The sequence below is a fragment of the Anolis carolinensis genome, chromosome 3 (genome assembly GCF_035594765.1).
Source record: "Anolis carolinensis isolate JA03-04 chromosome 3, rAnoCar3.1.pri, whole genome shotgun sequence".
Classification (NCBI taxonomy): Eukaryota; Metazoa; Chordata; class Lepidosauria; order Squamata; family Dactyloidae; genus Anolis; species Anolis carolinensis.
Window position 1 is genome coordinate 4,634,517 of NC_085843.1, and position 24,863 is coordinate 4,659,379.

At 45.7% G+C, this 24,863-nt stretch overlaps 1 protein-coding gene and 1 long non-coding RNA gene across 3 annotated transcripts in view; one reads left to right on the forward strand and one right to left on the reverse strand.

The window, feature by feature from the left end:
* The window catches only part of stard10 (StAR related lipid transfer domain containing 10), a 96,626-nt gene extending 82,111 nt beyond the window's left edge, over positions 1-14,515 (reverse strand). The window contains exons 1-2 of one of the 2 annotated variants that reach the window (XM_062977054.1): positions 14,350-14,515; positions 5,604-5,939 (exon numbers count right to left, since the gene is read on the reverse strand). In XM_062977054.1, the coding sequence (XP_062833124.1) occupies positions 5,604-5,765 (162 nt within the window). In that variant the 5' untranslated portion in view covers positions 5,766-5,939; positions 14,350-14,515. Of the gene's footprint in view, positions 1-5,603; positions 5,988-14,349 lie in introns of both variants that reach the window. The other variant, XM_062977053.1, reaches the window with a different exon arrangement.
* LOC134297973 (uncharacterized) lies at positions 14,453-15,980 on the forward strand. Its single transcript, XR_010004924.1, has 2 exons — positions 14,453-14,494; positions 15,140-15,980. It is a non-coding gene; the product is annotated as an uncharacterized LOC134297973 (long non-coding RNA).
* The last annotated feature ends 8,883 nt before the right edge of the window (positions 15,981-24,863 follow it).

The following is a 24,863-nucleotide window of genomic DNA, read 5'->3' on the forward strand; positions in this document are numbered from 1 at the left end:
AACTGCCAGCAAAACACGAGGAAGTACAGCCACTACTGGACAGTGAAGCAACAGCTCCCTCTGTGGCCGGAATCATGAAGCTGGAAAAAAATGTTAAATGCCTCTGTGTCTGTCTATATATGTTGTTTGTCTGTTGGCATTGAATGATTGCCATATATGTGTTCATTGTAATCCGCCCTGAGTCCCCTTCGGGGTGAGATGGGCGGAATATAAATACTGTGTGTGTATATATATATATATATATATGTGTGTGTGTGTGTGTGTGTGTGTGTGTGTTTAGCCAAAATCGACTCTCCTGCACCAGCAATCGGGAACAGAAAAATTTTCCTCCTAATGTACGCAGATGACTTAGTGCTCCTGTCCCTTTCCCGGCTGGGTCTTAAAAATCTCCTGAAGGCTTTCAGTAAATACTGCCATGAAGAATATCTGTCGATAAACTACTCCAAGACCAAGGTGATGGTTTTTGGAAGACATAGTCCCAGGTACAAATGGACTTTAGACCAACATGACATAGAACAAACCCACTTATTTAAATACCTGGGAATTGTTTTTAGTGAATCACGCTCCTGGAAACACCATAAGGAAGCAGTGAAGCTAAAAGCCGAGAAAATAATGAAATTCTTCTATACCCTGTTTCCCCGAAAATAAGACATCCCCAGAAAATAAGACCTAGTATTGGTTTTGCTGAATTGCTAAATATAAGGCCTCCCCTGAAAGTAAGACCTAGCAAAGTTTTTGTTTGGAAGCATGCAGGATCGGTAAATGTACATACCATAGATGGTTGTACATGGAAATAAAGGTAATAACAAGAAATAATAATAATAATAATATAATAACTTTATTCTTGTATCCCACCTCCATGTCCCAGAAGGGACTCAGGGCAGCTTACACAGGGATAAGCAAAACAACAACATAAATTTAATTATATATTATTTATTAAATGTAATATTACTAATAATATTACCATGGAATTATGTAGTACAATATAGTAATTTAATTGCTTATATTGTGCTATGCTAATAATATATTGTATGTACATTTGAATTGTAAGCCGCTCTGAGTCCCCTTCGGGGTGAGAAGAGCGGCATATAAATGTAGTAAATAAATAAATAAATAAATAAATTTACATACGAACAGAAATTTAAAACAGTATAGCAATAAAATATAGAAATTCTTGAAAGGATTCACAGTTTGGTTATGCTGGTTTGTGATGACAACTACTGTACAGTAGATAATACATTTTCATTTTTTTAAAATTCAACCAAAAATGTGAATTCTTCTTTGTGGGAAAATAAGACATCCCCTGAAAATAAGACCTAGCGCCTCTTTGGGAGCAAAAATTAGTATAAGACACTGTCTTATTTTCGGGGAAATAGGGTAGAACCCACCCTAAAAATTTTCAGCAGCCAAGTGCTGGCACAAATGCTCTATGGTGCAGAAATCTGGAGTTTAGATACCAACATTTGTAAAACCTTGGAGATTTTGCAGAACAAGTTCCTTCGTAAACTTTATTCCAGCTGGAACTCACCCAGCACTGCCGTGCACTGAATCTGGTTGGCCGACAGTAAAAGCAAACTTAGATGCACCCCAATGTATAACCTGAAAGCTTATATACTCCAATATTAATGGGAATCCATTTCAAGATATTATTTCTGCAGTCTAGATGTACCCTAAGTCTCTTATGACCTGAAGGTTTGCATACTGTACTCCATCCAATCATAACTGGATTCCATTTCAAGATATGGTTTCGGTAGGCTTCGTATCGCCTACTGGCTGCTGGATTTGCACCAAAATCGAGAATTTTAATCTGGTGAATTTAATACCTGGTGAAGAGGATGGGTTTTCATTTCCAGAGAAGGAAGTCAGGTGAAAGTTTTCCTGGAGCCACATAAGCCAGCTATAGAAACTGGTTGCAAAACCCTCCAAGTGTTATTGGACTACAACTCCCATCTGTGGAGAAGGGACTGATGGGAGATGTAGTCCAAACCCATCTGGAACATTACGCTTTTCTATTCTAGACTGACCCACTGAATGGAAAAAGAGGCACGCAATGCAACTTTGTTCCCTTTTGGTTCCTCTTCCAGAAGTTGTGAGGACTTGTCTCTTTCATGATCGATGTCTACAAGCCGTCCCCAAGTTACAAATATTCAACTTACAAATGACTCTTAGTTAAGAATGGAGGTAAGTCAACAGGAAGTGAAAAGAATCTCCTCCTCATAAAGGAAATACACTCCTGGAAGAGTTGTTATCATGGGGAAAAGGGGTCACCAATGAAGCTTTCTCTCCAATCTTTGTTTCCACAACAAGCCAAATTTTCCAAAATCCAACTAACAGGGACAGAAAACGATGTGAAACCTTCTAAACAAGGGCTCAGGCAGCAAAGGAAGCTCTAACAGGGGTGAGCCTTCTTTGGAGAGGAAAAATGGGATATTAATATTAATAATAATAATAATAACCTCGCAGTCATGTTGACCGGCTATATCTGCCTAGAAGATCAGGTGGCAGAGAACTCTTACAAGTAAAACAAGCAGTCAAAGAAGAAAAACATGCCCTGGCAGAATATGTAAAGCACAGTGAAGAACCTGCTCTGATTGAAGTCAAAAATCAGAAACTCCTCAAAGCACAGCAGACAAAAAACCAGTACAAGAAAACCGCACTACAAACTAGAGCTGACAGCTGGCACAACAAAATATTGCATGGGAAGTTCCTTGACAAAACTGAAGGAAAAGCTGACAAGGAGAAGACCTGGCTCACAAATGGGACCCTGAAGAAGAAGACAGAAGGCCTGACCCTTGCAGCCCAGGAGCAAGCCATCAGAACAAAGGCCAAGATCGAGAAATCAGCTGATGACCCAAAATGCAGACTCTGCAAGGAAACCAACGAAACCATGGATCATCTCCTCAGCTGCTGTAAGAAAATCGCACAGACAGACTACAAACAGAGGCACAACTATGTGGTCCAAATGATTCATTGGAACATGCCTCAAGTACCACCTGCCAGCAGCAAAGAACTGGTGGGATCACAAACCTGCAAAAGTCTTGGAAAATGAGCACGCAAAGATACTGTGGGACTTCCGAATCCAGACTGACAAAGTTCTGGAACACAACACACCAGACATCCCAGTTGTGGAAAAGAAAAAGGTTTGGATCATTGATGTTGCCATCCCAGGTGACAGTCGCATTGACGAAAAACAACAGGAAAAACTCAGCCGCTCTCAGGACCTCAAGATTGAACTTCAGAGACTCTGGCAGAAACCAGTGCAGGTGGTCCCGGTGGTGATGGGCACACTGGGTGCCGTGCCAAAAGATCTCAGCCGGCATTTGGAAACAATAGACATTGACAAAATTACGATCTGCCAACTGCAAAAGGTCACCCTACTGGGATCTGCGCGCATCATCTGAAAATACATCACACAGTCCTAGACACTTGGGAAGTGTTCGACTTGTGGTTTTGTGATACAAAATCTAGCAGATCTGTCTTGTTTGCTGTGTCATAATAAAATAATGGAAAAAGAGACTGGGGGCCTGATTCTTGCAGCCCAAAAACAAGCAATTAGAACAAATGCCATCCAAGCCAGAATTGAAAAGATGATAGGTCCCAAGTATAGACTCTGCAAGGAAGCAGATGAAACAATAGATCCCATCCTCAGCTGCTGCAAGAAGATTGCGCAGACAGACTACAAGCAGAGACATAATACATTGTTCAGATGATCCACTGGAACTTGTGCAACAAATACCATCTGCCTGTGACAAAGAACTGGTGGGATCACAAGCCTGATAAAGTTACACAAAATGAACATGTCAAGCTACTCTGGGACTTCTGAATTCAGACTGACAAGAGTTTTGGAGCACAGGACTCTGGACCTCATTGTGGGAAAAAGGTAGTATGGTTTGTTGATGTTGCAATCCCAGGCGACAGCAGGATTGAAGAGAAGCAACTGGAAAAGTTGACACGATATGAGGATCTAAAGATCAAACTGCAAAGACTCTAGCACAAGCCAGTCAAGGTGGTCCCAGTGGTGATGGGCACACTGGGTGCAGTGCCTCAAGAGTTGGCCTGCACTTGAACCCAATTAGTGCTGACAAAATTACCACCTGTCAGCTGCAAAAGACCACCCTACTCAGATCTGCACGCATTATTCGTCGATAAATTACACAGTCCTAGACACTTGGGAATTGTCCGACATGTGATCCAATATAAAAGCCAGCATGGTGATCTTGTTTGCTGTGGACTAATCTTGTTGTGGAGTCTCCGGGGGCTCAGTGTGTTAAAGCGCTGAGCTGCTGAACTTGCAGACCGAAAGGTCCCAGGTTCAAACCCGGGGAGCGGAGTGAGCACCCGCTGATAGCTCCAGCTCTTGCCAACCTAGCAGTTCGAAAACATGCCAATGTGAGTAGATCAATAGGTACCGCTCCGGCAGGAAGGTAACAGTCATGCCGGCCACATGACCTTGGAGGTGTCTACGGACAACGCCGGCTCTTCGGCTTAGAAATGAAGATGACGTCCGGAGAAACCTTTACCTTTACCTAATATTGTTGTGTATTTAATAATAATCCCATCCTTTGCAATCCACAGCTGTTCCGACTTATGTACAAATTCTAAACTTAAGAACAAACCAGCAGAACCTCTCTTGTTCATCCCCAGAAAATAAGACCTAGTAGAGATTTTGCTGAATTGCTAAATATAAGGCCTCCCCTGAAAGTAAGACCTAGCAAAGTTTTTGTTTGGAAGCATGCAGGATCGGTAAATGTACATATCATATTGTTGTACATGGAAATAAAGGTAGTAACAAGAAATAATAATAATAACTTTATTCTTGGGGTTGTTGTATGTCTTTCGGGCTGTGTGGCCATGTTCCAGAAGTATTCTCTCCTGACGTTTTGCCCACATCTATGGCAGGCATCCTCAGGGGTTGTGAGGTATGGCCATGTTCCAGAAGTATTCTCTCCTGACGTTTCGCCCACATCTATGGCAGGCATCCTCAGAGGTTGTGAGGTATGGAACACAACCTCTGAGGATGCCTGCCACAGATGTGGGCGAAACGTCAGGAGAGAATACTTCTGGAACATGGCCATACAGCCCGGAATACATACAACAACCCTGTGATCCCGGCCATGAAAGCCTTCGACAACACAACTTTATTCTTGTATCCCACCTCCATCTTCCAGAAGGGACTCAGGGCAGCTTACACAGGGACAAGCCCAACAACAACATAAATTGACATATGAACGGAAATTTAAAACAGTAATTTAAAAACAGTATAGCAATAAAATATAATATAGAAATTCTTGAAAGGATTCAGTTTGGTTATGCTGTTTTGTGATGACAACTACTGTACAGTAGATAATAAATTTTCATTTTTTAAAAATTCAAATGTGAATTCTTCTTTGTGGAAAAATAGGACATCCCCTGAAAATAAGACCTAGTGCATCTTTGGGAGCAAAAATTAATATAAGGCACTGTCTTATTTTCGGGGAAACAGGGTAGAAAGTAGCAAAAGAGGAAAGAGGGTGAAATGACGTGGTAAACAAGCTACGAAAATCCTTAGTGTGGAGTGGGGACGTTGGAACCGACTCCGCACGTTGGCATCCGCGGCCCCTTACCTTGATTTTGTGCAGCGACTTCTCCGCCTCCAGGATTTGCACCCAGACCACGACGCCGGACTTGTTGTAGGTCAGGCTCCATCCCTGCTCGGAGTTGCATTCTGTCCGGAAAAGTTCGAAGTCTCTGTCGTCGGGGATCTGGACACTGTCCCGGGTGGACATCCCGTCGTCGGCCTCCGATGGGAAAAAGCCCCGGGAGCGAAAGGCGCCCAACGGCCGGGCTGCGGGAAGGTGCCTTTGGTGCCCAGGCCCCAAACTGGAAAGGCCGGTTTGCTTGCCAGGCGGATCGGCAGAGCCAAGGCTTCGGAGGGAGGAAATCAATCAGTCTCTGGCTGTCTGGAAATGGGAGGAGAAGAGGCTTAGCCGAGAACGGCAGGTAGAGATCTGTCAGAAAAGAGGGGAGAGCTTTTATTTATTCCAGCTTTTTTATTCCCATTACAATATAAATTTAACATGCTTTGCCAACTTTTTATTTCTTGATCTGAAATTTCTACAGGTAGCATTCTAAATTAAAAAAATTAATTTGGGTAATATCTTCATTTTGACTAATGATATCCTACCAAACCATGATAATGTGAATTTATTATACTCCACTAATTTCTTACTAATTTCCTTTCTTAATTTGGTTAAGTTGTGTATTTTCAATTTTTTTAATTCTTTAGTTACTGTATATACTCGAGTATAAGCCTAGTTTTTCAGCCCTTTTTTTAAGACTGAAAAAGCCCCTCTCGGCTTATACTCGGGCGAGGATCCTGGTTGGCTTATATTTGGGTCAGCTTATACTCGAGAATATGTGGCACATTTATTATTTTTCTCTATTATTATTGGTATTACAGTAGAGTCTCACTTATCCAACATAAACGGGCCGGCAGAACGTTGGATAAGCGAATATGTTGGATAATAAGGAGAGATTAAGGAAAAGCCTATTACACATCAAATTAGGTTATGATTTTACAAATTAAGCACCAAAACATCATGTTTAACAACAAATTTGACAGAAAAAGTAGTTCAGTATGCAGTAATGCTAAGTAGTAATTACTGTATTTATGAATTTAGCACCAAAATATCACGATGTATTGAAAACATTGACTACAAAAATGCGTTGGATAATCCAGAATGTTGGATAAGCGAGTGTTGGATAAGTGAGACTCTACTGTACTCGAGTATAAGCCTAGTTTTCCAGCCCTTTTTTTAAGACTGAAAAAGCCCCTCTCGGCTTATACTCGGGTGAGGATCCTGGTTGGCTTATATTTGGGTCAGCTTATACTCGAGAATATGTGGTACATTTATTATTTTTCTCTATTATTATTGGTATTATTACATTTTTATTTTTCTCTATTATTATTGGTATTATTACATTTATTATTTTTCTCTATTATTGTTGCTACTATTACATTTATTTTACTCTGTTTTTATTATTATTATTATTATTATTAATATTAATACATTTATTATTTCACTCTGATATTACTATTGTTATTGCATTTATTATTTTACTGTGTTTATTATTACTTGTATTATTTTCCTGTATTTATAATTATTATTATTACATGTATTTTTTACTCTATTATTATTAAAAGGATACATAAGCCCATTTACATTGAAGAAGATGAGAATAATTATTTGATCAGAGTTGGACAGTCTTATCTTCAATTTGAGCTTTATGTAAATATTCAGAAACATTTAACCTACCGATGCCTCAATTAATGTAATTTTATTGGTATTTATTTTTATTTCTGAAATTTACCACCCTCGGCTTATACTGGAGTCAATGTTTTCCCAGTTTTTTTGTGGTAAAATTAGGTGCCTCGGCTTATATTCGGGTCGGCTTATACTCGAGTATATATGGTATATTTATCCCTAAATATTTAATTATTTATTTAATTTTGATTTTGATTTTCCCCTCCTGTTTTATTTTTTATATCTCTTCTTCTTGATAGTTAAATATCATCATTTCTGATTTGTTCCAATTAATTTGTAAACCTGTTATTAATCTGTTAAATGAGCCTCTGTTTTCTCCCATTGTTTTATTGGCTGTTCCATTGATAAAAGGGTATCATCTGCAAACAAGTTTATTTTATATTTCTCTTTTAGTTCTATTCCTTTTATACTACCCTCTTCTCTTATTACATTAGCCAGTAGTTCCATTACAATCACAAATAAAATTGGGGAAAGGGGACATCCCTGCCTTGTGCCTCGTGTTATATTTATTTTCCCTGTTAAACCATCATTCACCATAACTTGGGCATAATTTTTTAAATATAATTTATCAATTAAGGTCCCAAATTTTTCTCCAAACCCAAATTTGTCTAGTATCATTTTCATTATTTGCCAGGAAACACTATCAAATACCTTATAAAAATCCAAAGCTAATACTCCAGCCACTAAATTCCTTTTTTTAATACTATGAATTACATTTAATACCCTACCCATTAAATTTGGCATTTGCCTTCCTCCTATAAATCCACATTGATCCTCCTTGATATATTTATATATAAATTTACTCATTTTTTTACTGTCAGATTGTATACAACATATGTTTAAGATACAGTAGAGCCTCACTAATCCAAGCTAAACGGGCCGGCAGAAGCTTGGATAAGCGAATATCTTGGATTATAAGGACTGATCAAGGAAAAGCCTATTAAACATCAAATTACAAATTAAGCACCAAAACATCATGTTATACAACAAATTTGACAGAAAAAGTAGTTCAATACGCAGGAATGTTATGTTGTAATTACTGTATTTATGAATTTAGCACCAAAATATCATGATATATTGGAAACATTGACTACAAAAATGGCTTGGATTATCCAGAGGCTTGGATAAGCGAGGCTTGGATTAGTGAGACTCTACTGTATTGTAAAATGAGGGAAATGTAAACTTATACATTTTGATTGATAAATTAATTTAAAAAAATAAAATATATATATGTGAAAGACCTAGGGTCTAAGCATTGAATAAAATTTGCAACTATATGCCAAAAAGAAAAAAGAAAAAGAAAAGAGGGGAGAGAAGAGGAATATTAGGGAACACGAAGATGAAACCAGACCTGCCTCCCAAAAAGAGCCTCGGGGCAAAGGCTGACTTTTAGTGGAGTAAAATTGAAGTTTTAGTTTGGAGGGGGAAAAGGCCTCAAAGTTGGGGAGTCTTCGGTTCTTGGGGGAAAGGAAAGAAGAATGTTTTGGAAAGGAAGCAATAATAATGCTTTGGGAAAGGGCAGTAAACCTGTGGGATGGAGAAGAGGAGAGAGAAGCTGAAACCAGCAAGCAGAGGTCTTTAAAAAAGAAAGAAAGAGAGAAAAAAGGAGTGCAAAACTGGACCCAGACATCCGAAGTGCCTGGAAAGAGAGGCTTGCCTTCAATTGAAGTGAATGGAGGCTTCAGGTTGGAGAAAAGGGAGCCTCAGGGTTGGGGAGACTCTGGTTCTTGGAGGAAGGAACGAAGAATGCTTTATTATTGTTATTATATTTATTATTAATATATTTATTTATACCCTGCTTTATCTCCTCTGAAGGGTGTTGGGAATGAATGAGCCGTTAAGCTCTAATCACCCTCTTTATGAGGTAAATTCCCATTAAAATTTGCAGCAGCGTGAGACTTACACGATGTGAGTTTTGGAAGGCCTCTGTGTCATCAGGAAGGCAAAGGGATGCAAAGTTAGCTTTAAAGTTTAAAAGCATTTATTGAGGTAAAAGGAAATCCACTGATGGATAGAAAAGGTTTGGAGCTAACTAGCTAATCTATCCTGTTCTAATACACATAGACGGATTAAAATAACAAAGGTCTAGATAGCTACATCTTGGCTAGTAGAGGACAGAGGTGCATCCTCTCTGGAACAAAGCAGGAAGATGGAATGGCGACCAAACCTCATGGGTCGCTTCTTCTCTAGGGCCATAAACATTTCAAAGGCCAAATTGGGGAAGTTACATCAAAGCCCTAGGAGAGATCACATTTCTAGAAACATCAAATGGTGGGCTGACCTAAATAGGATGGGAAGCAGGAAACAATGGTGAATCCTATCTAGGCTTGCTTTGGAAACGGGGAAAGGATTCCCTCAATCTAACTCTATCATCTATCTGACTACATTTAGACTTGTGTAGTCCAGGGTGATTCCCAACAAAGGGGACTCAAGGAGACTTTGGAAAGGGGGAGTAAACTCGATCCCCTCCTGACAGGGAAGCAGGGAGGAGAGACCGAAGCCTGGATCTGCCCAAAAGGAGGATTGAGAGGCACCAAGATGGAGCTTGTCTCTCTGTCTCTGCCTCCCAAGAAGCAGCTGCCCTTAAGAAAGGCTTCAGGCAGGAGAAAGAGAACCTGGGGATGGAAAATAAAGAAAGGAGAGGTCAAACAGGTGCCCCCAAAGCACCTCCAGGCAGAGTCTTCATGGAGGTTCATAGAGGTTCGGGGTTGGAGAAGGAGAGCCTTTGGTCCTTGGAGGGAAGGAAAGAAGTGTTGGGAATCACCCTGGACTACTCAAGTCTAGATGTAGTCAGATAGATGATAGAGTTAGATTGAGGGAATCCTTTTCCTGTTTCCAAAGCATGCCTAGATAGGCTTGACTATGTTTCACTCTATCCTGTTTACGTCACATCCCTTACTTTGAATATAATAGAAATGTGAATCTCTAGGGACACTAACTTCTCATTGGTCAGAATGTCTTTTATGGCCCCAATAAACTGGACCATGAGGTTGGAACCATTTTTGTTCAGTCTCTTCTCCCTTTGTTCTTCAAGCTAACAAGAAGCATCTCGCCATCTCTCCTGGCAAGATGTAACTATTTAGATGTTTGTTATTTTTCCTTAGAAACCAGTCTAGAGTAGACTAGACAGCTCCCAAGCCTTTCAATCTACAATGGAGTTCTTTTTACCTGAATAAATACTTTTTGAACTTTTACTGAGACTCTGCAGTCCATTGCCATCCTAAGTTGAAAGGCTTCTCTTTGCTCACGCTGTAAGTAACTGTTGCATTTGAAAGCTTTTGCTTTTGCTACTCTGCTGATTTTGGTGGAATCTCCCCCAGAGAGGGTTAAATTGAGTCTAACCACTCGGAGATTACCACAACAAGAAGAATGCTTTGAAGAAGAGGAAATAAACCCAAGGTCAAGGTGAGAGCAGAAGAGGAGACCAGGGACAAGCCCAAGCCAGGGAAAAGGAGAGAAAAGGCAGAGAAGGAGAACCAGGGTTGGGAACATGTGCCTTCATTCTTGGGAAGGAAGGAGAGAAAGGCGAGGCCAAAGAGGTCCCTGGGGCAGAGCCTTCCCTTCAAGGCAGGTTCATAAGGGTTTGGGGTTGGAGAAGGAGAGCCTTGGTCCTTGGAGAGAAGGAAGGAAGGAAGCTTCAGAAAAGAGGAAATCAACTCAATCTCTGGTTGAAAGGAGAAGAGGAGGAGGCAGAAGCCAAGGAAGGAGAGAGAGAAAGGAATGAAACTGGAGGCTGGTTTCTTCTGTCTCAAAGGTAGCACTTTGGGGCAAAGAACCAGGTTTTGGAAGGAGAACCAGGGTTGGGAACAAGTGCCTTTATTCTTGGGAAGGAAGGAAGGAAGGAAGGAAGGAAGGAAGGACGGAAGGAAGGAAGGAAGGAAACAAGGAAGAAAGAAAGGCAGGAAGGAAGGAAGCAAGCACGGAAGGAAAGAAGGAAGGAAGGAAGGCAGGAAGCAAGCAAGCAAAGAAGGAAGGAAGTGAAGAAGGAAGCAAGCAAGGAAGGAAGCAAGCACGGAAGGAAAGAAGGAAGGAAGGAAGGAAGGAAGGCAGGAAGCAAGCAAGCAAGCAAAGAAGGAAGGAAGTGAAGAAGGAAGCAAGCAAGGAAGGAAGCAAGCAAGCAAGGAAACAAGGAAGGAAGGCAGGAAGCAAGGAAGGAAGAAAGAAAGCAAGGAAGGAAACAAGCAAGCAAGGAAGCAAGGCAGGAAGGAAGGAAGGAAGGAAGGAAGGAAGGCAAGAAGGAAGGAAGGAAGGAAGGAAGGAAGGAAGGAAGGAAGGAAGGAAGGAAGGAAGGAAGGAAGGCAGGCAAGAAGGAAGGAAGGAAGGAAGGAAGGAAGGAAGGAAGGAAGGAAGGCAAGAAGGAAGGAAGGAAGGAAGGAAGGCAGGCAAGAAGGAAGGAAGGAAGGAAGGAAGGAAGGAAGGAAGGAAGGAAGGAAGGAGAGAAAGACCCCTCTCCAAAGGGAAACAGGTGCCCCAAAAATGCCTTGCTGGAGAGGCTTACCTCCAATGCATGCTCATAGAGGTTTGGGGTTGGAGAGCCTTTGGACAGAAGGATGGAAGGAAGGAAGGCAGGAAGGAAGGAAGCTTTGGAAAATAAACCCAACCTTTGGATGAAGATTTTAGGAGAAGAGGAGGCAGATGTCATGACCTCCTTTCCTGGTGTTGTGGGGAACCATGAAAGCCAAGGAAAGAGAGAGAGAAAGGCACGAAGCTGGAGGCAGGTTTCTTCTGTCTCAGAAGAAGTGCTTCAGGGCAGAGAAGGAGAACCAGAGCTGGGAATGTGTGCCTTCCTTCTTGGGGAGGAAGGAGAGGAAGGCCAGGCCAAAAAGGCCCCTCTCCAAAGGGAAACAGGTGCCCTAACTTCACTGCAGGCTCATAGGGGTTTGTGACTGAAGACATGAGAGCCTTTTCGTCCTTGGAGAGAAGGAAGCAAGCAAAGAAGGAAGCAAGGAAGAGAAGGAAGGAAGGAAGGAAGGAAGGAAGGAAGGAAGGAAGGAAGGAAGAGAAGGAAGAAAGCAAGGAAGCAAGGAAGGAAGCAAGGAAGGAAAGAAGGAAGGAAGGAAGGAAGCAAGGAAGCGAAGGAAGGAAGCAAGGAAGGAAGGAAGGAAAGAAGGAAGGAAAGAAGGAAGGAAGCAAGCACGGAAGGAAGAAAGGAAGGAAGGAAGCAAGGAAGCGAAGGAAGGAAGCAAGGAAGGAAGCAAGGAAGGAAGGCAGGATGCAAGGAAGGAAGGAAGCAAGCAAGCACGGAAGGAAAGAAGGAAGGGAGGAAGCAAGGAAGGAAGCAAGCACGGAAGGAAAGAAGGAAGGAAACAAGGAAGGCAGGAAGCAAGGAAGGAAGGAAACAAGGAAGGCAGGAAGCAAGGAAGGAAGCAAGCACGGAAGGAAGGAAGGAAGGAAGGAAGGAAGGAAGGAAGGAAGGAAGCAAGGAAGGAAGTGAGGAAGGCAGGAAGGCAGGAAGCAAGCAAGGAAGGAAGGAAACAAGGAAGGAAGGAAGGCAGGAAGCAAGGAAGGAAGGAAACAAGGAAGGCAGGAAGCAAGGAAGCAAGCAAGCACGGAAGCACGGAAGGAAGGAAGGAAGGAAGTGAGGAAGGCAGGAAGGCAGGAAGCAAGCAAGGAAGGAAAGATGGAAGGAAGGAAGGAAGGAAGGCAGGAAGGAAGGCAGGAAGCAAGGAAGGAAGGAAGAAAACAAGGAAGGCAGGAAGCAAGGAAGGAAGCAAGCACGGAAGGAAGGAAGGAAGGAAGCAAGGAAGGAAAGAAGGAAGGAAGGAAGGAAGGAAGGCAGGAAGCAAGGAAGGAAGGAAACAAGGAAGGCAGGAAGCAAGGAAGGAAGCAAGCACGGAAGGAAGGAAGGAAGGAAGCAAGGAAGGAAGTGAGGAAGGCAGGAAGCAAGGAAGGAAGGAAGAAAACAAGGAAGGCAGGAAGCAAGGAAGGAAGCAAGCACGGAAGGAAGGAAGGAAGGAAGCAAGGAAGGAAAGAAGGAAGGAAGGAAGGAAGGAAGGCAGGAAGCAAGGAAGGAAGGAAACAAGGAAGGCAGGAAGCAAGGAAGGAAGCAAGCACGGAAGGAAGGAAGGAAGGAAGCAAGGAAGGAAGTGAGGAAGGCAGGAAGCAAGCAAGGAAGGAAGGAAACAAGGAAGGAAGGAAGGCAGGAAGCAAGGAAGGAAGGAAACAAGGAAGGCAGGAAGCAAGGAAGGAAGCAAGCACGGAAGGAAAGAAGGAAGGAAGGAAAGAAGGAAGGAAGGAAGCAGAGAAGCAAGGAAGCAAGGAAGGAAACAAGGAAGGAAGGAAGGAAGGAAACAAGGAAGGAAGGAAGCAGAGAAGCAAGGAAACAAGGAAGGAAGGAAGGAAGGAAGGAAGCAAGCACGGAAGGAAAGAAGGAAGGAAGGAAGCAGAGAAGCAAGGAAGCAAGGAAGGAAGGAAACAAGGAAGGAAGGAAGGAAGGAAGGAAGGATGGAAGGAAGGAAGGAAACAAGGAAGGAAGGAAGGCAGGAAGGAAGGAAGGAAACAAGGAAGGAAGGAAGGAAACAAGGAAGGAAGGAAGGAAGGAAGGAAGGAAGCAAGCAAGCTTGGGAAACGAGGAAATAACCCCAACCTCCTCTTAAGAGGAGAAATAATAAAAATAATAATTAACTTCATTTTTATATCCTGCCCCATCTCCCCGAAGGGACTCGGGGCGGCTCACAACAGGGACAAGCCCGAACAACAACAACAACAACATATTTAACATAAACTTAAAACATTCCAACAATACACGAAATAAAATAATGGACGAATGCATTAAAAACCAAGCAGATAAAATCAGAGTCATGAAAAGCAAGAGGACGAGGCTGGATGCAAGGCAGGAGAAAAGGAAGCGCAGGAGGAAGGCGGCAGGGAGCTGGAGGGAGGGAGGTCTCTTCTGCCTCCGAGGAAGCGCGTCGGGGCAGAGAAGCGGGTTTGCAAAGGGAGAAGCAGAACCCGAGCTGGGAAGAAGCGCCTTTAGTCTCGGGGAGAAAGAAAAGAAGGAGGGAAGGGGAGGAAGGGAGGAGGGCGAGAAGGTGGGCTTCCTTACCTTCGTGTGCGAGACGGAGAGCCTCGGAGTTGCGTCTTCTTGGAGAAGGAAAGAAGGGAGGAAGACGGGGAAGGAAGGAAAGAGCTGCGTGTCCAAGCCTGGAAGGAGGAGGAGGAAGAGGAGGAGGAGGAGGAGGAGGCGACAGGTGAGTCACGGAGAGGGAGGGGCCACAGGTGCAGAGAGGGAGGGAGGGAGGGAGGGAGGGAGAAAGAAAGAGGGGAAAAGAAAGAGAGAGAGAGAGAAAGAGAGGAGGAGGGAGGCGGCGCGGGTGCAAAATCCCAAAGCGTCTGCTGCTGCTGCTTCTGCCTGGGGAAGCCCTCCCCTCCTCCTCCTCCTCCTCCTCCTCCTCTTCTTCCCTCCCCCTCAAAGAGGAGAAATAGAGGGAGGGGAGAGCCAGGGCTGCTTGGAAGACGAAGAAAGAGAAACCGGAGCGAAAGAAGAGCCTCAGTTCGGACTGCAAAGCAGGTGGAGGGGATGCTGCCTGGCGCCCCCCCTCCCTCCCTCCTTCCTCTTCTGCCTTCGCCCCTCCCCTCTTTCTCTCCTTCTCTCCCTCCCACAGGGTCCTACCGCCCTCCGCCTCCCCTCCGTGGGCTGCCTTGGCTCCACGGATCCGAGTGGGTGCTCCAAGGCTTCATCGCTGTTCTCATCACAGAGAACAAAATATATTAAGGGTCACCCAAAGGAGAGATAGGAGTTCGAGTGGAAAGAGCTTATAGCCAAGGCCTGGGCAAACTTCGGCCCTCCCTCCGCTCCAGGTGTTTTTATTATTTATTTATTTATTTATTTACAGCATTGTGATGACTCATGGGCCATGTAGTCCCGTTCCTAGTACTATTGTGACAGATGAAGAGGAAAACTTGGGTTTTCCACCGTTTCAGCCAGAATTGGAGCCCTTGCACCTGCAAGATGTTTGGCCACCAGAAGTCAGCCAAACAAGCCCTGAGCAGAAATCTCCCCCATTTTCTCGCCGGGATTATTATAATCAAGATAGAAGCGCTCGGGAGGCGACTCGCAGGAGCGCCAGGATAGCTGCCAGACAATTAGCTGATTAAGTCTGTTTCCCTTGGGAAACTTTAAGGAGTCATGCATCTGGACACAGTATGGGTTTCGTTTCTTGTTCCCAGGGAAAGTGTTCCTTGGCGGGAAAACAAGATCCTATATAGGTGTTTGTCCGCAAAGAAATCCTTGCGGAGTCAATTCGTCAGTTTCTGGAGTGAGATCGTGTGTAGACTACGCTACTCCAGTTCCTTGTTTCCCGGATCGAGTTTCCAGCCTTGCCTTGTTTCACGGATCAAGTTTCCAGCCTTGCCTTGTTTCACGGACTTCTTTGGACTCAGTTCATGTTTCATGTTTGCCTCGTTTCAGGTTTTGATCTAGCCAAGAATCAAGTCTATTTTCCTGCCTTGTTGTCAAGCTACTTTGGACCTTAAGGACCCTGTCATTTCCCCACACTTTGCTTGGCAAAGTGTGTGTTTCGGTTATTGGATTATAACTTTGGACTTTAATATCACATATTGGACATTATTTTCCTGGACTATATTTGACCTTTCCTGAAAGGTCTACTTCTGAACTATATTCTACACTTGTTTTTATTGACTTTATATATTTTCTTAATAAAGATATTAGATAGATTCTGGTCTCTGCGCATGGTTATTGGTGCTCTGCAGCCTGGGTCCTGACAAGCATTTATATTCCGCCCTTCTTTCTCACCCCGAAGGGGACTCAGGGCGGATCACATTACACATATAGGCAAACATTCAATGCCTTTTTAACATAGAACAAAGACAAACAAACATAGGCTCCGAGCGGGCCTCGAACTCATGACCTCCTGGTCAGAGTGATTCATTGCAGCTGCTCTCCAGCCTGCGCCACAGCCTAGACTTCAGCTCCCACCATTCCTAACAGCAAGGCAAAAAGGAGTGAGAGAGACAAGAGATGGGAACTAAGCAACACTTCTATATTAAATCCAATTGAATCCAAGACATTTTGACCCTTCCTGCAACTTAAAATGCAGGAAGGGTCAAAATGTATTGTGGGGCAGGGCTGTGGCGCAAGCTGATTAGCAGCCTGCTGGAATAAATCACTCTGACCAAGACGTCATGAGTTTGAGGCCAGCCCATGTCGGGGTGAGCACCCGACAATTAAAAATAAAATATAGCCCCTGCTCGTTGCTGACCTAAACAACCTAAAAGATAGCTGAATCTATCAAGTAGGAAATTTAAGTACCACTTACATGTGAGGAGGCTAATTTACAACACCATAAAAATCACCCAGCCGCCATTGGAATGTGGAAGTTCCATCGCAGTGGATGATGAAGCAGCTGCTCCCTCTGTGGCCGGAATCAAGCATACCCTCAGGAAGCTGGAAGCTGGAGAAGGTTTAAATTGCCTCTGTGTCTGTCTCTGTCTCTGTTCTATGTTTATATGGCATTGAATTTTTGCCTTATATGTGTACAATGTGATTTTCCCTGAGTCCCCTTCGGGGTGAGAAGGGCAGAATATAAATACTGCAAATAAATCAATACATAAATAAAGGTGTATGGTAAACTTGGAAGCTTACTTGGAAGCAACTGGGATGACTGTGGTGGAGGAAACACACACATTCTCGGATAAAATTGTCCCTATGTGAAAGCCTTTACATGCATGGTGGCATTAGTGGAGGACGTTGGCGGGGCCTCCTTCCAAGAGCCCGAGACAGGGCTGAGCCTCTATACCTCTCCTGAGAGGCCTTTTAGAACTAAAGGGCGGGACTAGGGGTGGGGGCGGGGCCTCCTTCCAAGAGCCCGAGACAGGGCTGAGCCTCTATACCTCTCCTGAGAGGCCTTTTAGAACTAAAGGGCGGGACTAGGGGTGGGGGCGGGGCCTCCTTCCAAGAGCCCGAGACAGGGCTGAGCCTCTATACCTCTCCTGAGAGGCCTTTTAGGACTAAAGGGTGGGGCTAGGGGTGGGGGCGGGGCCTCCTTCCAAGAGCCCGAGACAGGGCTGAGCCTCTATACTTCTCCTGAGAGGCCTTTTAGGACTAAAGGGCGGGACTAGGGGTGGGGGCAGGGCCTCCTTCCAAGAGCCCGAGACAGAGCTGAGCCTCTATACCTCTCCTGAGAGGCCTTTTAGGACTAAAGGGCGGGGCTAGGGGTGGGGGCGGAGCCTCCTTCCAAGAGCCCGAGACAGGGCTGAGCCTCTATACCTCTCCTGAGAGGCCTTTTAGGACTAAAGGGCGGGACTAGGGGTGGGGGCAGGGCCTCCTTCCAAGAGCCCGAGACAGAGCTGAGCCTCTATACCTCTCCTGAGAGGCCTTTTAGGACTAAAGGGTGGGGCTAGGGGTGGGGGCAGAGCCTCCTTCCAAGAGCCCAAGACAGGGCTGAGCCTCTATACCTCTCCTGAGGCCTTTTAGGACTAAAGGGTGGGACTAGGGGTGGGGGCAGGGCCTCCTTCCAAGAGCCCGAGACAGGGCTGAGCCTCTATACCTCTCCTGAGAGGCCTTTTAGGACTAAAGGGCGGGGCTAGGGGTGGGGGCAGAGCCTCCTTCCAAGAGCCCAAGACAGGGCTGAGCCTCTATACCTCTCCTGAGGCCTTTTAGGACTAAAGGGTGGGACTAGGGGTGGGGGCAGGGCCTCCTTCCAAGAGCCCGAGACAGGGCTGAGCCTCTATACCTCTCCTGAGAGGCCTTTTAGGACTAAAGGGCGGGGCTAGGGGTGGGGGCGGGGCCTCCTTCCAAGAGCCCGAGACAGGGCTGAGCCTCTATACCTCTCCTGAGAGGCCTTTTAGGACTAAAGGGTGGGGCTAGGGGTGGGGGCGGGGCCTCCTTCCAAGAGCCCGAGACAGGGCTGAGCCTCTATACCTCTCCTGAGAGGCCTTTTAGGACTAAAGGGTGGGACTAGGGGTGGGGGCAGGGCCTCCTTCCAAGAGCCCGAGACAGAGCTGAGCCTCTATACCTCTCCTGAGAGGCCTTTTAGGACTAAAGGGCGGGGCTAGGGGTGGGGGCGGAGCCTCCTTCCAAGAGCCCAAGACAGGGCTGAGCCTCTATACCTCTCCTGAGGCCTTTTAGGACTAAAGGGTGGGGCTAGGGGTGGGGGCAGGGCCTCCTTCCAAGAGCCCGAGACAGGGCTGAGCCTCTATACCTCTCCTGAGAGGCCTTTTAGGACTAAAGGGCGGGGCTAGGGGTGGGGGCGGAGCCTCCTTCCAAGAGCCCAAGACAGGGCTGAGCCTCTATACCTCTCCTGAGGCCTTTTAGGACTAAAGGGTGGGGCTAGGGGTGGGGGCAGGGCCTCCTTCCAAGAGCCCGAGACAGGGCTGAGCCTCTATACCTCTCCTGAGAGGCATTTTAGGACTAAAGGGTGGGGCTAGGGGTGGGGGCGGGGCCTCCTTCCAAGAGCCCGAGACAGGGCTGAGCCTCTATACCTCTCCTGAGAGGCCTTTTAGGACTAAAGGGCGGGTCTAGGGGTGGGGGCGGGGCCTCCTTCCAAGAGCCCGAGACAGGGCTGAGCCTCTATACCTCTCCTGAGAGGCCTTTTAGGACTAAAGGGTGGGGCTAGGGGTGGGGGCGGGGCCTCCTTCCAAGAGCCCGAGACAGGGCTGAGCCTCTATACCTCTCCTGAGAGGCCTTTTAGGACTAAAGGGCGGGGCTAGGGATGGGGGCGGGGCCTCCTTCCAAGAGCCCGAGACAGGGCTGAGCCTCTATACCTCTCCTGAGAGGCCTTTTAGGACTAAAGGGCGGGGCTACGGGTGGGGGCGGGGCCTCCTTCCAAGAGCCCGAAACAGGGCTGAGCCTCTATACCTCTCCTGAGGCCTTTTAGGACTAAAGGGTGGGGCTAGGGGTGGGGGCAGGGCCTCCTTCCAAGAGCCCGAGACAGGGCTGAGCCTCTATACCTCTCCTGAGAGGCCTTTTAGGACTAAAGGGTGGGGCTAGGGGTGGGGGCGGGGCCTCCTTCCAAGAGCCCGAGACAGGGCTGAGCCTCTATACCTCTCCTGAGAGGCCTTTTAGGACTAAAGGGCGGGTCTAGGGGTGGGGGCGGGGCCTCCTTCCAAGAGCCCGAGACAGGGCTGAGCCTCTATACCTCTCCTGAGAGGCCTTTTAGGACTAAAGGGTGGGGCTAGGGGTGGGGGCGGGGCCTCCTTCCAAGAGCCCGAGACAGGGCTGAGCCTCTATACCTCTCCTGAGAGGCCTTTTAGGACTAAAGGGCGGGGCTAGGGATGGGGGCGGGGCCTCCTTCCAAGAGCCCGAGACAGGGCTGAGCCTCTATACCTCTCCTGAGAGACCTTTTAGGACTAAAGGGTGGGGCTAGGGGTGGGGGCGGGGCCTCCTTCCAAGAGCCCGAGACAGGGCTGAGCCTCTATACCTCTCCTGAGAGGCCTTTTAGGACTAAAGGGCGGGGCTACGGGTGGGGGCGGGGCCTCCTTCCAAGAGCCCGAAACAGGGCTGAGCCTCTGTTTACTTCCCCTGAGGCCAGGCCTGGCAGGCGCCGCAGGACAGGGATAGAAGCTCAGCCCTGCCTCAGAGCTCGTAACTCCGCCCATCCCAGTCCTGGCCACCCATTTGTGGCCCCGCCCACCTCCCCCTCCCCCTCGCAGCCCTGCATCTTGGACTAGGGAAGAGGCTCACCCCCGGCAGCCACGCCCACCCCTCTAAGCCACGCCCCTCCTTTCCAGGGGGCTGAGTCATATTTTTTCTGGGAAGGGGTGGCAGGCCTAATAAGTTTGGGAACCACTGTTTTAGGACATTTGGAGAGCTAAGGTCCTAAAACTCTATTCACTTTGCCGCTTTGAGTCTCCTTGTGGAGAGAATAAGTGGGGTATAAATAAACATTTCATCATCATTATCATTTATGGGGCCTTCTGGCAATGTTTTGTCTGCCAGGCCAATCAATTGTTTCAGATGTCCCTCTGTAGAATGTTTGTTTACATTTGGAAAACAAAAACGATAGTGTGCACAGGTAGCAAGACAAAAGTTACATCGACCTTGTAGAATTAATGCAGCTTGATGCAGCTTTAACAACTATGGCTAAATGCTATGGGACCTTGGGAGTTGTCTTTTTAAAAGGTCTTCTGCCTTGTACTGTGTCACCCATGCCATATCTTTTCTGCCAAAGTGTAATCCCTTACACTATCTGTAAAAGCCATACCTTACCTGCTCCTCCTCGAAGAATTCATGTACAATGTAGAATTAATGCAGCCACTTGAACTGCCCTGGTTCAGTGCTATGGAATCCTGGGAGCTGTGGTTTTGCAAGGTCAGGAGCCTTTGCTGCCAAGGAGGGCTGGAACCTCACCAAACTACAAGACCCACGGTGACGCACCATTGAGCCAGGGCAGTAGAAATGGTGTAAAACTGCCTTAGAAACTACAGGACCAGAGGCTTAAGTCCTGATCTTCCAGTGGATTAAATTATTATTAAATTGCCAGCTTGATTAGCATTTAATGGCCTTGCAGATTCAAAGCCTGGCTGCTTCCTCCCTGGGGGCATCCTTGGTTGGGATGTGTTAGCTGGCCCTGATTATTTCCTGTCTGGATTTCCCCTGTTTTCAGAGTGTTGTTCTTTATTTAAGCTTTTCCTTAATCCCTCCTTATTATCCAACATTTTCGCTTATCCAACGCTTTTATTTTTCAGTGATTGGTTGGTGGGGGTGGGAGTGGGGGCAAAATTCTGTTCGCCTACAATTGAAAATTACCTTGGGCCAGCCCTGCACATTCCCCACAGTGCCTGTCCCATTGTTGCAACGTTGTGTAACAGCAAAGGCACCTCGGTGTGACCCGGAGAGAGGCCGGGAGTCCCAAAAGAGATTTAATGAGCTTAATTCAATAACACATCTGGTGCATGAATGAACAGCGGAAAAAGAGCTGCTGCTCCTGATGGGTAGGCAAGCAGATGAATAAATAGATAGGTAGGGGAGATAGTCTGCCTGTCTTTCTATCTCTCTAGCTCTCTGTTTCCTATCTGTCTGTCTCTCTTTCTTTCTCCCTTTCTCACTATCTATTCATCTTCCTATCTTAGTTTCTATTTTCCTGTCTGTTTATGTATTTATGTATTTATTTATTTATTATTTACAGTATTTATATTCTGCCTTTCTCACCCTGAAGGGGACTCAGGGCGGATCACATTATATATATATATATCGGGCAAACATTCAATGCCCCCATATGCACATCGAACCGAGACAGAGACAGACGCAGAGGCAATTTAACCTTCTCCTGAGGGGCTGTTCGATTCTGGCCACAGGGGGGAGCAGCTGCTTCATCATCCACTTCCTCATTCCAACATCGTAAATTAGTTAAATTTGCCTCCCCACTTTATTAGTGGTACCTTATTTCCTACTTGATAGATGCAACTATCTTTCAGGTTGCTAGGTCAGCAATGAGCAGGGGCTATTTTTTATTTTTTAATTGACGGGTGCTCACCCCCACGGGCTGGCCTCGAACTCATGACCTCATAGTCAGAGTGATTTATTGCAGCAGGCTGCTCACCAGCCTGCGCCACAGCCCGGTCCCTCTTTCTCTCTCATCTATCTGTCTATCAATCTGTCTATCTGTCTATCTATCTATCATCTGCCTGACTGACTGACTGTCTGTCTGCTGTCTGCCTGCCTGCCTGCCTGCCTGCCTGCCTGCCTGCCTGCCTGCCCATCTATCTATCTATCTATCTATCTATCTATCTATCTATCTATCTATCTATCTTATATTTCTCTCTTTCTCTCTCATCTATCTTTCTGTATCTATCTATCTACCTATCTGTCTGTCTATCTTAGACTCCTAGAATCCTATAGTTGGAAGAGACCTCATGGGCCACCCAGTCCAACCTTATTCTGCCAAGAAGCAGGAAAATCGTATTCAAAGCACCTCTAACAGATGGCCACCCAGCCTCTGTTTCAAAGCCTCCAAAGAAGGAGCCTCCTCCACACTCTGCAGCAGAGAGTTCCACTGCTGAACAGTGAGGAAGTGAGGAAGTTCTTCCTAATCTCCTTTCCTATAGTCTGAAGCCATTGCTCCATTGCGTCCTAGTCTCCAGGGCAGCAGAAAGGAAGCCTGCTCCCTCCTCCCTACGACTTCCTCTTCAACACATCTTGATCCATGTCTCCTCTCAGCCTTCTCTTCTTCAGGCTAAACATGCCCAGCTCTTTCAGCCGCTCCTCATGGGGCTTGTTCTCCAGACCCTTGATTCTTTGAGCCATTTATTTATTTATTTACATCATTTATATTCCGCCCTTCTCACCCGAAGGGGACTCAGGGCGGATCACATTACACATATTAGGCAAACATTCAATGCCTTTTTAGCACAGGACAAAGACGAACAACATAGCTCTGAGCGGGCCTCGAACTTATGACCTCCTGGTCAGTGACTCATTGCTCTCCCGTCTGCGCCACAGCCCCGGGCCATCCTCCTCTGTTCCCCTTCCTCCCCACGAGGACTCCAAGATCGTACTCGAAAAGCGCCCAATTACATTAATGTTTTAATTTAATTAATTTAAAACTGAAATTGAATGTTACTATGATTGTTTATATATGTGATTATTTATATACAGTGTGTGTTTTATATTGCAAGCTGCCTTGAGTCTCCTGTTGGGTGAGAAGGGTGGGGTAGAAATACTGTAATAAATCAATAAATAAGATCTTTTTCACACCTTCTGTTGTGGAGCCAGGCATCGTCTCCCATTCTGTATCTTTGCATTTCATTTTTTTCTGCCTAAGTGGAGTCTCTTGCATTTGTCTCTGTTAAAATATCTAATCTATCATCTTTCTCTTTCTCTCTTTCTCCCTTTCTCTCTTTCTTTCTTTCTTTCTTTCTTTCTTTCTTTCTCTCATTCTCTCTTTCTCTGTCTCTTTCATTCTCTCTTTCTCTGTCTCTGTCTCTGTCTCTGTCTCTGTCTCTCTCTCTCTCTCTCTCTCTCTCTCTCTCTCTCTCATCTGTCTATCAATCTATCTTCCTATCTTTCTACCTGTCTACCTCTTTATTCTATCCATCTTTCCCTATCTATCTATCTATCTATCTATCTATCTATCTACCTTTCTATCTTCCTCCCTATCTATCTGTTTTAATAATAATAAATAATAATAATAATAATAATAATTATTATTATTATTATTATTATTATTATTATTATTATTATTATCCCCCCCCCCCCCACAGGTGCCACCTTGACGTGGTGGGGGGGCTTAGCTGCTCCAATGATGACTGAGGGCTGTGCTGGCGGTAGTGTAACCATTGATCATATCCTCAGCTGCTGTAAGAAAATCGCACAGACAGACTACAAACAGAGGCACAATTATGTGGCCCAAATGATTCATTGGAACTTATGCCTCAAGTACCACCTCCCAGCAGCAAAGAACTGGTGGGATCACAAACCTGCAAAAGTATTGGAAAACGAGCACGCAAAGATACTGTGGGACTTCCGAATCCAGACTGACAAAGTTCTAGAACACAACACACCAGACATCACAGTTGTGGAAAAGAAAAAGGTTTGGATCATTGATGTTGCCATCCCAGGTGACAGTCGCATTGACGAAAAACAACAGGAAAAACTCAGCCACTATCAGGACCTCAAGATTGAACTTCAATGACTCTGGCAGAAACCAGTGCAGGTGGTCCCGGTGGTGATGGGCACACTGGGTGCCGTGCCAAAAGATCTCAGCCGGCATTTGGAAACAATAGACATTGACAAAATCACCATCTGCCAACTGCAAAAGGCCACCCTACTGGGATCTGCACACATCATCAGAAAATACATCACACAGTCCTAGACACTTGGGAAGGGTTCGACTTGTGGTTTTGCGAAACGAAATCCAGCATATCTATCTTGTTTGCTGTGCCATACAACGTCGTTGTGTTGATGATGATAATAATTTAAAGATCGAATTACAAAGACTCTAGCACAAACCAGTCAAGGTGGTCCCAGTGGTGATCATCATCATAATAATACACTTTATTTATATTCTGCTTTATCCCCCCAGAGGGACTCAGAGCGAATTAGAGTTTACATATATAAGGTAAACATTCAGTGCCTTTTTGCGCAGTAACAAAGACATCCAATACACAGACAGAGGTAAAGGCCTTCCCGTTTCCATCTCCAGCGTCTGGAGGCCATGCTCAACTCTGGCCATGGGGAGGTGCTCTTGTTTCATTTTCCATGCCCAGGAGCCTGGTGTCCATAGACTTTCTCTGATCGTTGCCAGCATGTCTGCATGGGGCGCCCTTTTACCTTCCCGCCAAGGCGGTACCTATTCATTTACTCACATTACATGCTTTTGAATTGCTAGGTAGGCAGAAGCTAGGGCTGACAGCTGGGAGCTCACCCTAACCCGCAGCTACGAACTGCTGACCCTGTGGTCAGCAGATTTAATAATAATAATAATAATAATAATAATAATAATAATAATACTTTATTTATACCCCACCACCATCTCCCCGTGGGGACTCGGGGCGGCTTACATGGGGCAGAGGCCCAAACAACATAAGGACAAAATATAAGCAACATAATACAATCACAATATAAAACAGATAAAACAGTAATGCAATATTTCCTGCAGC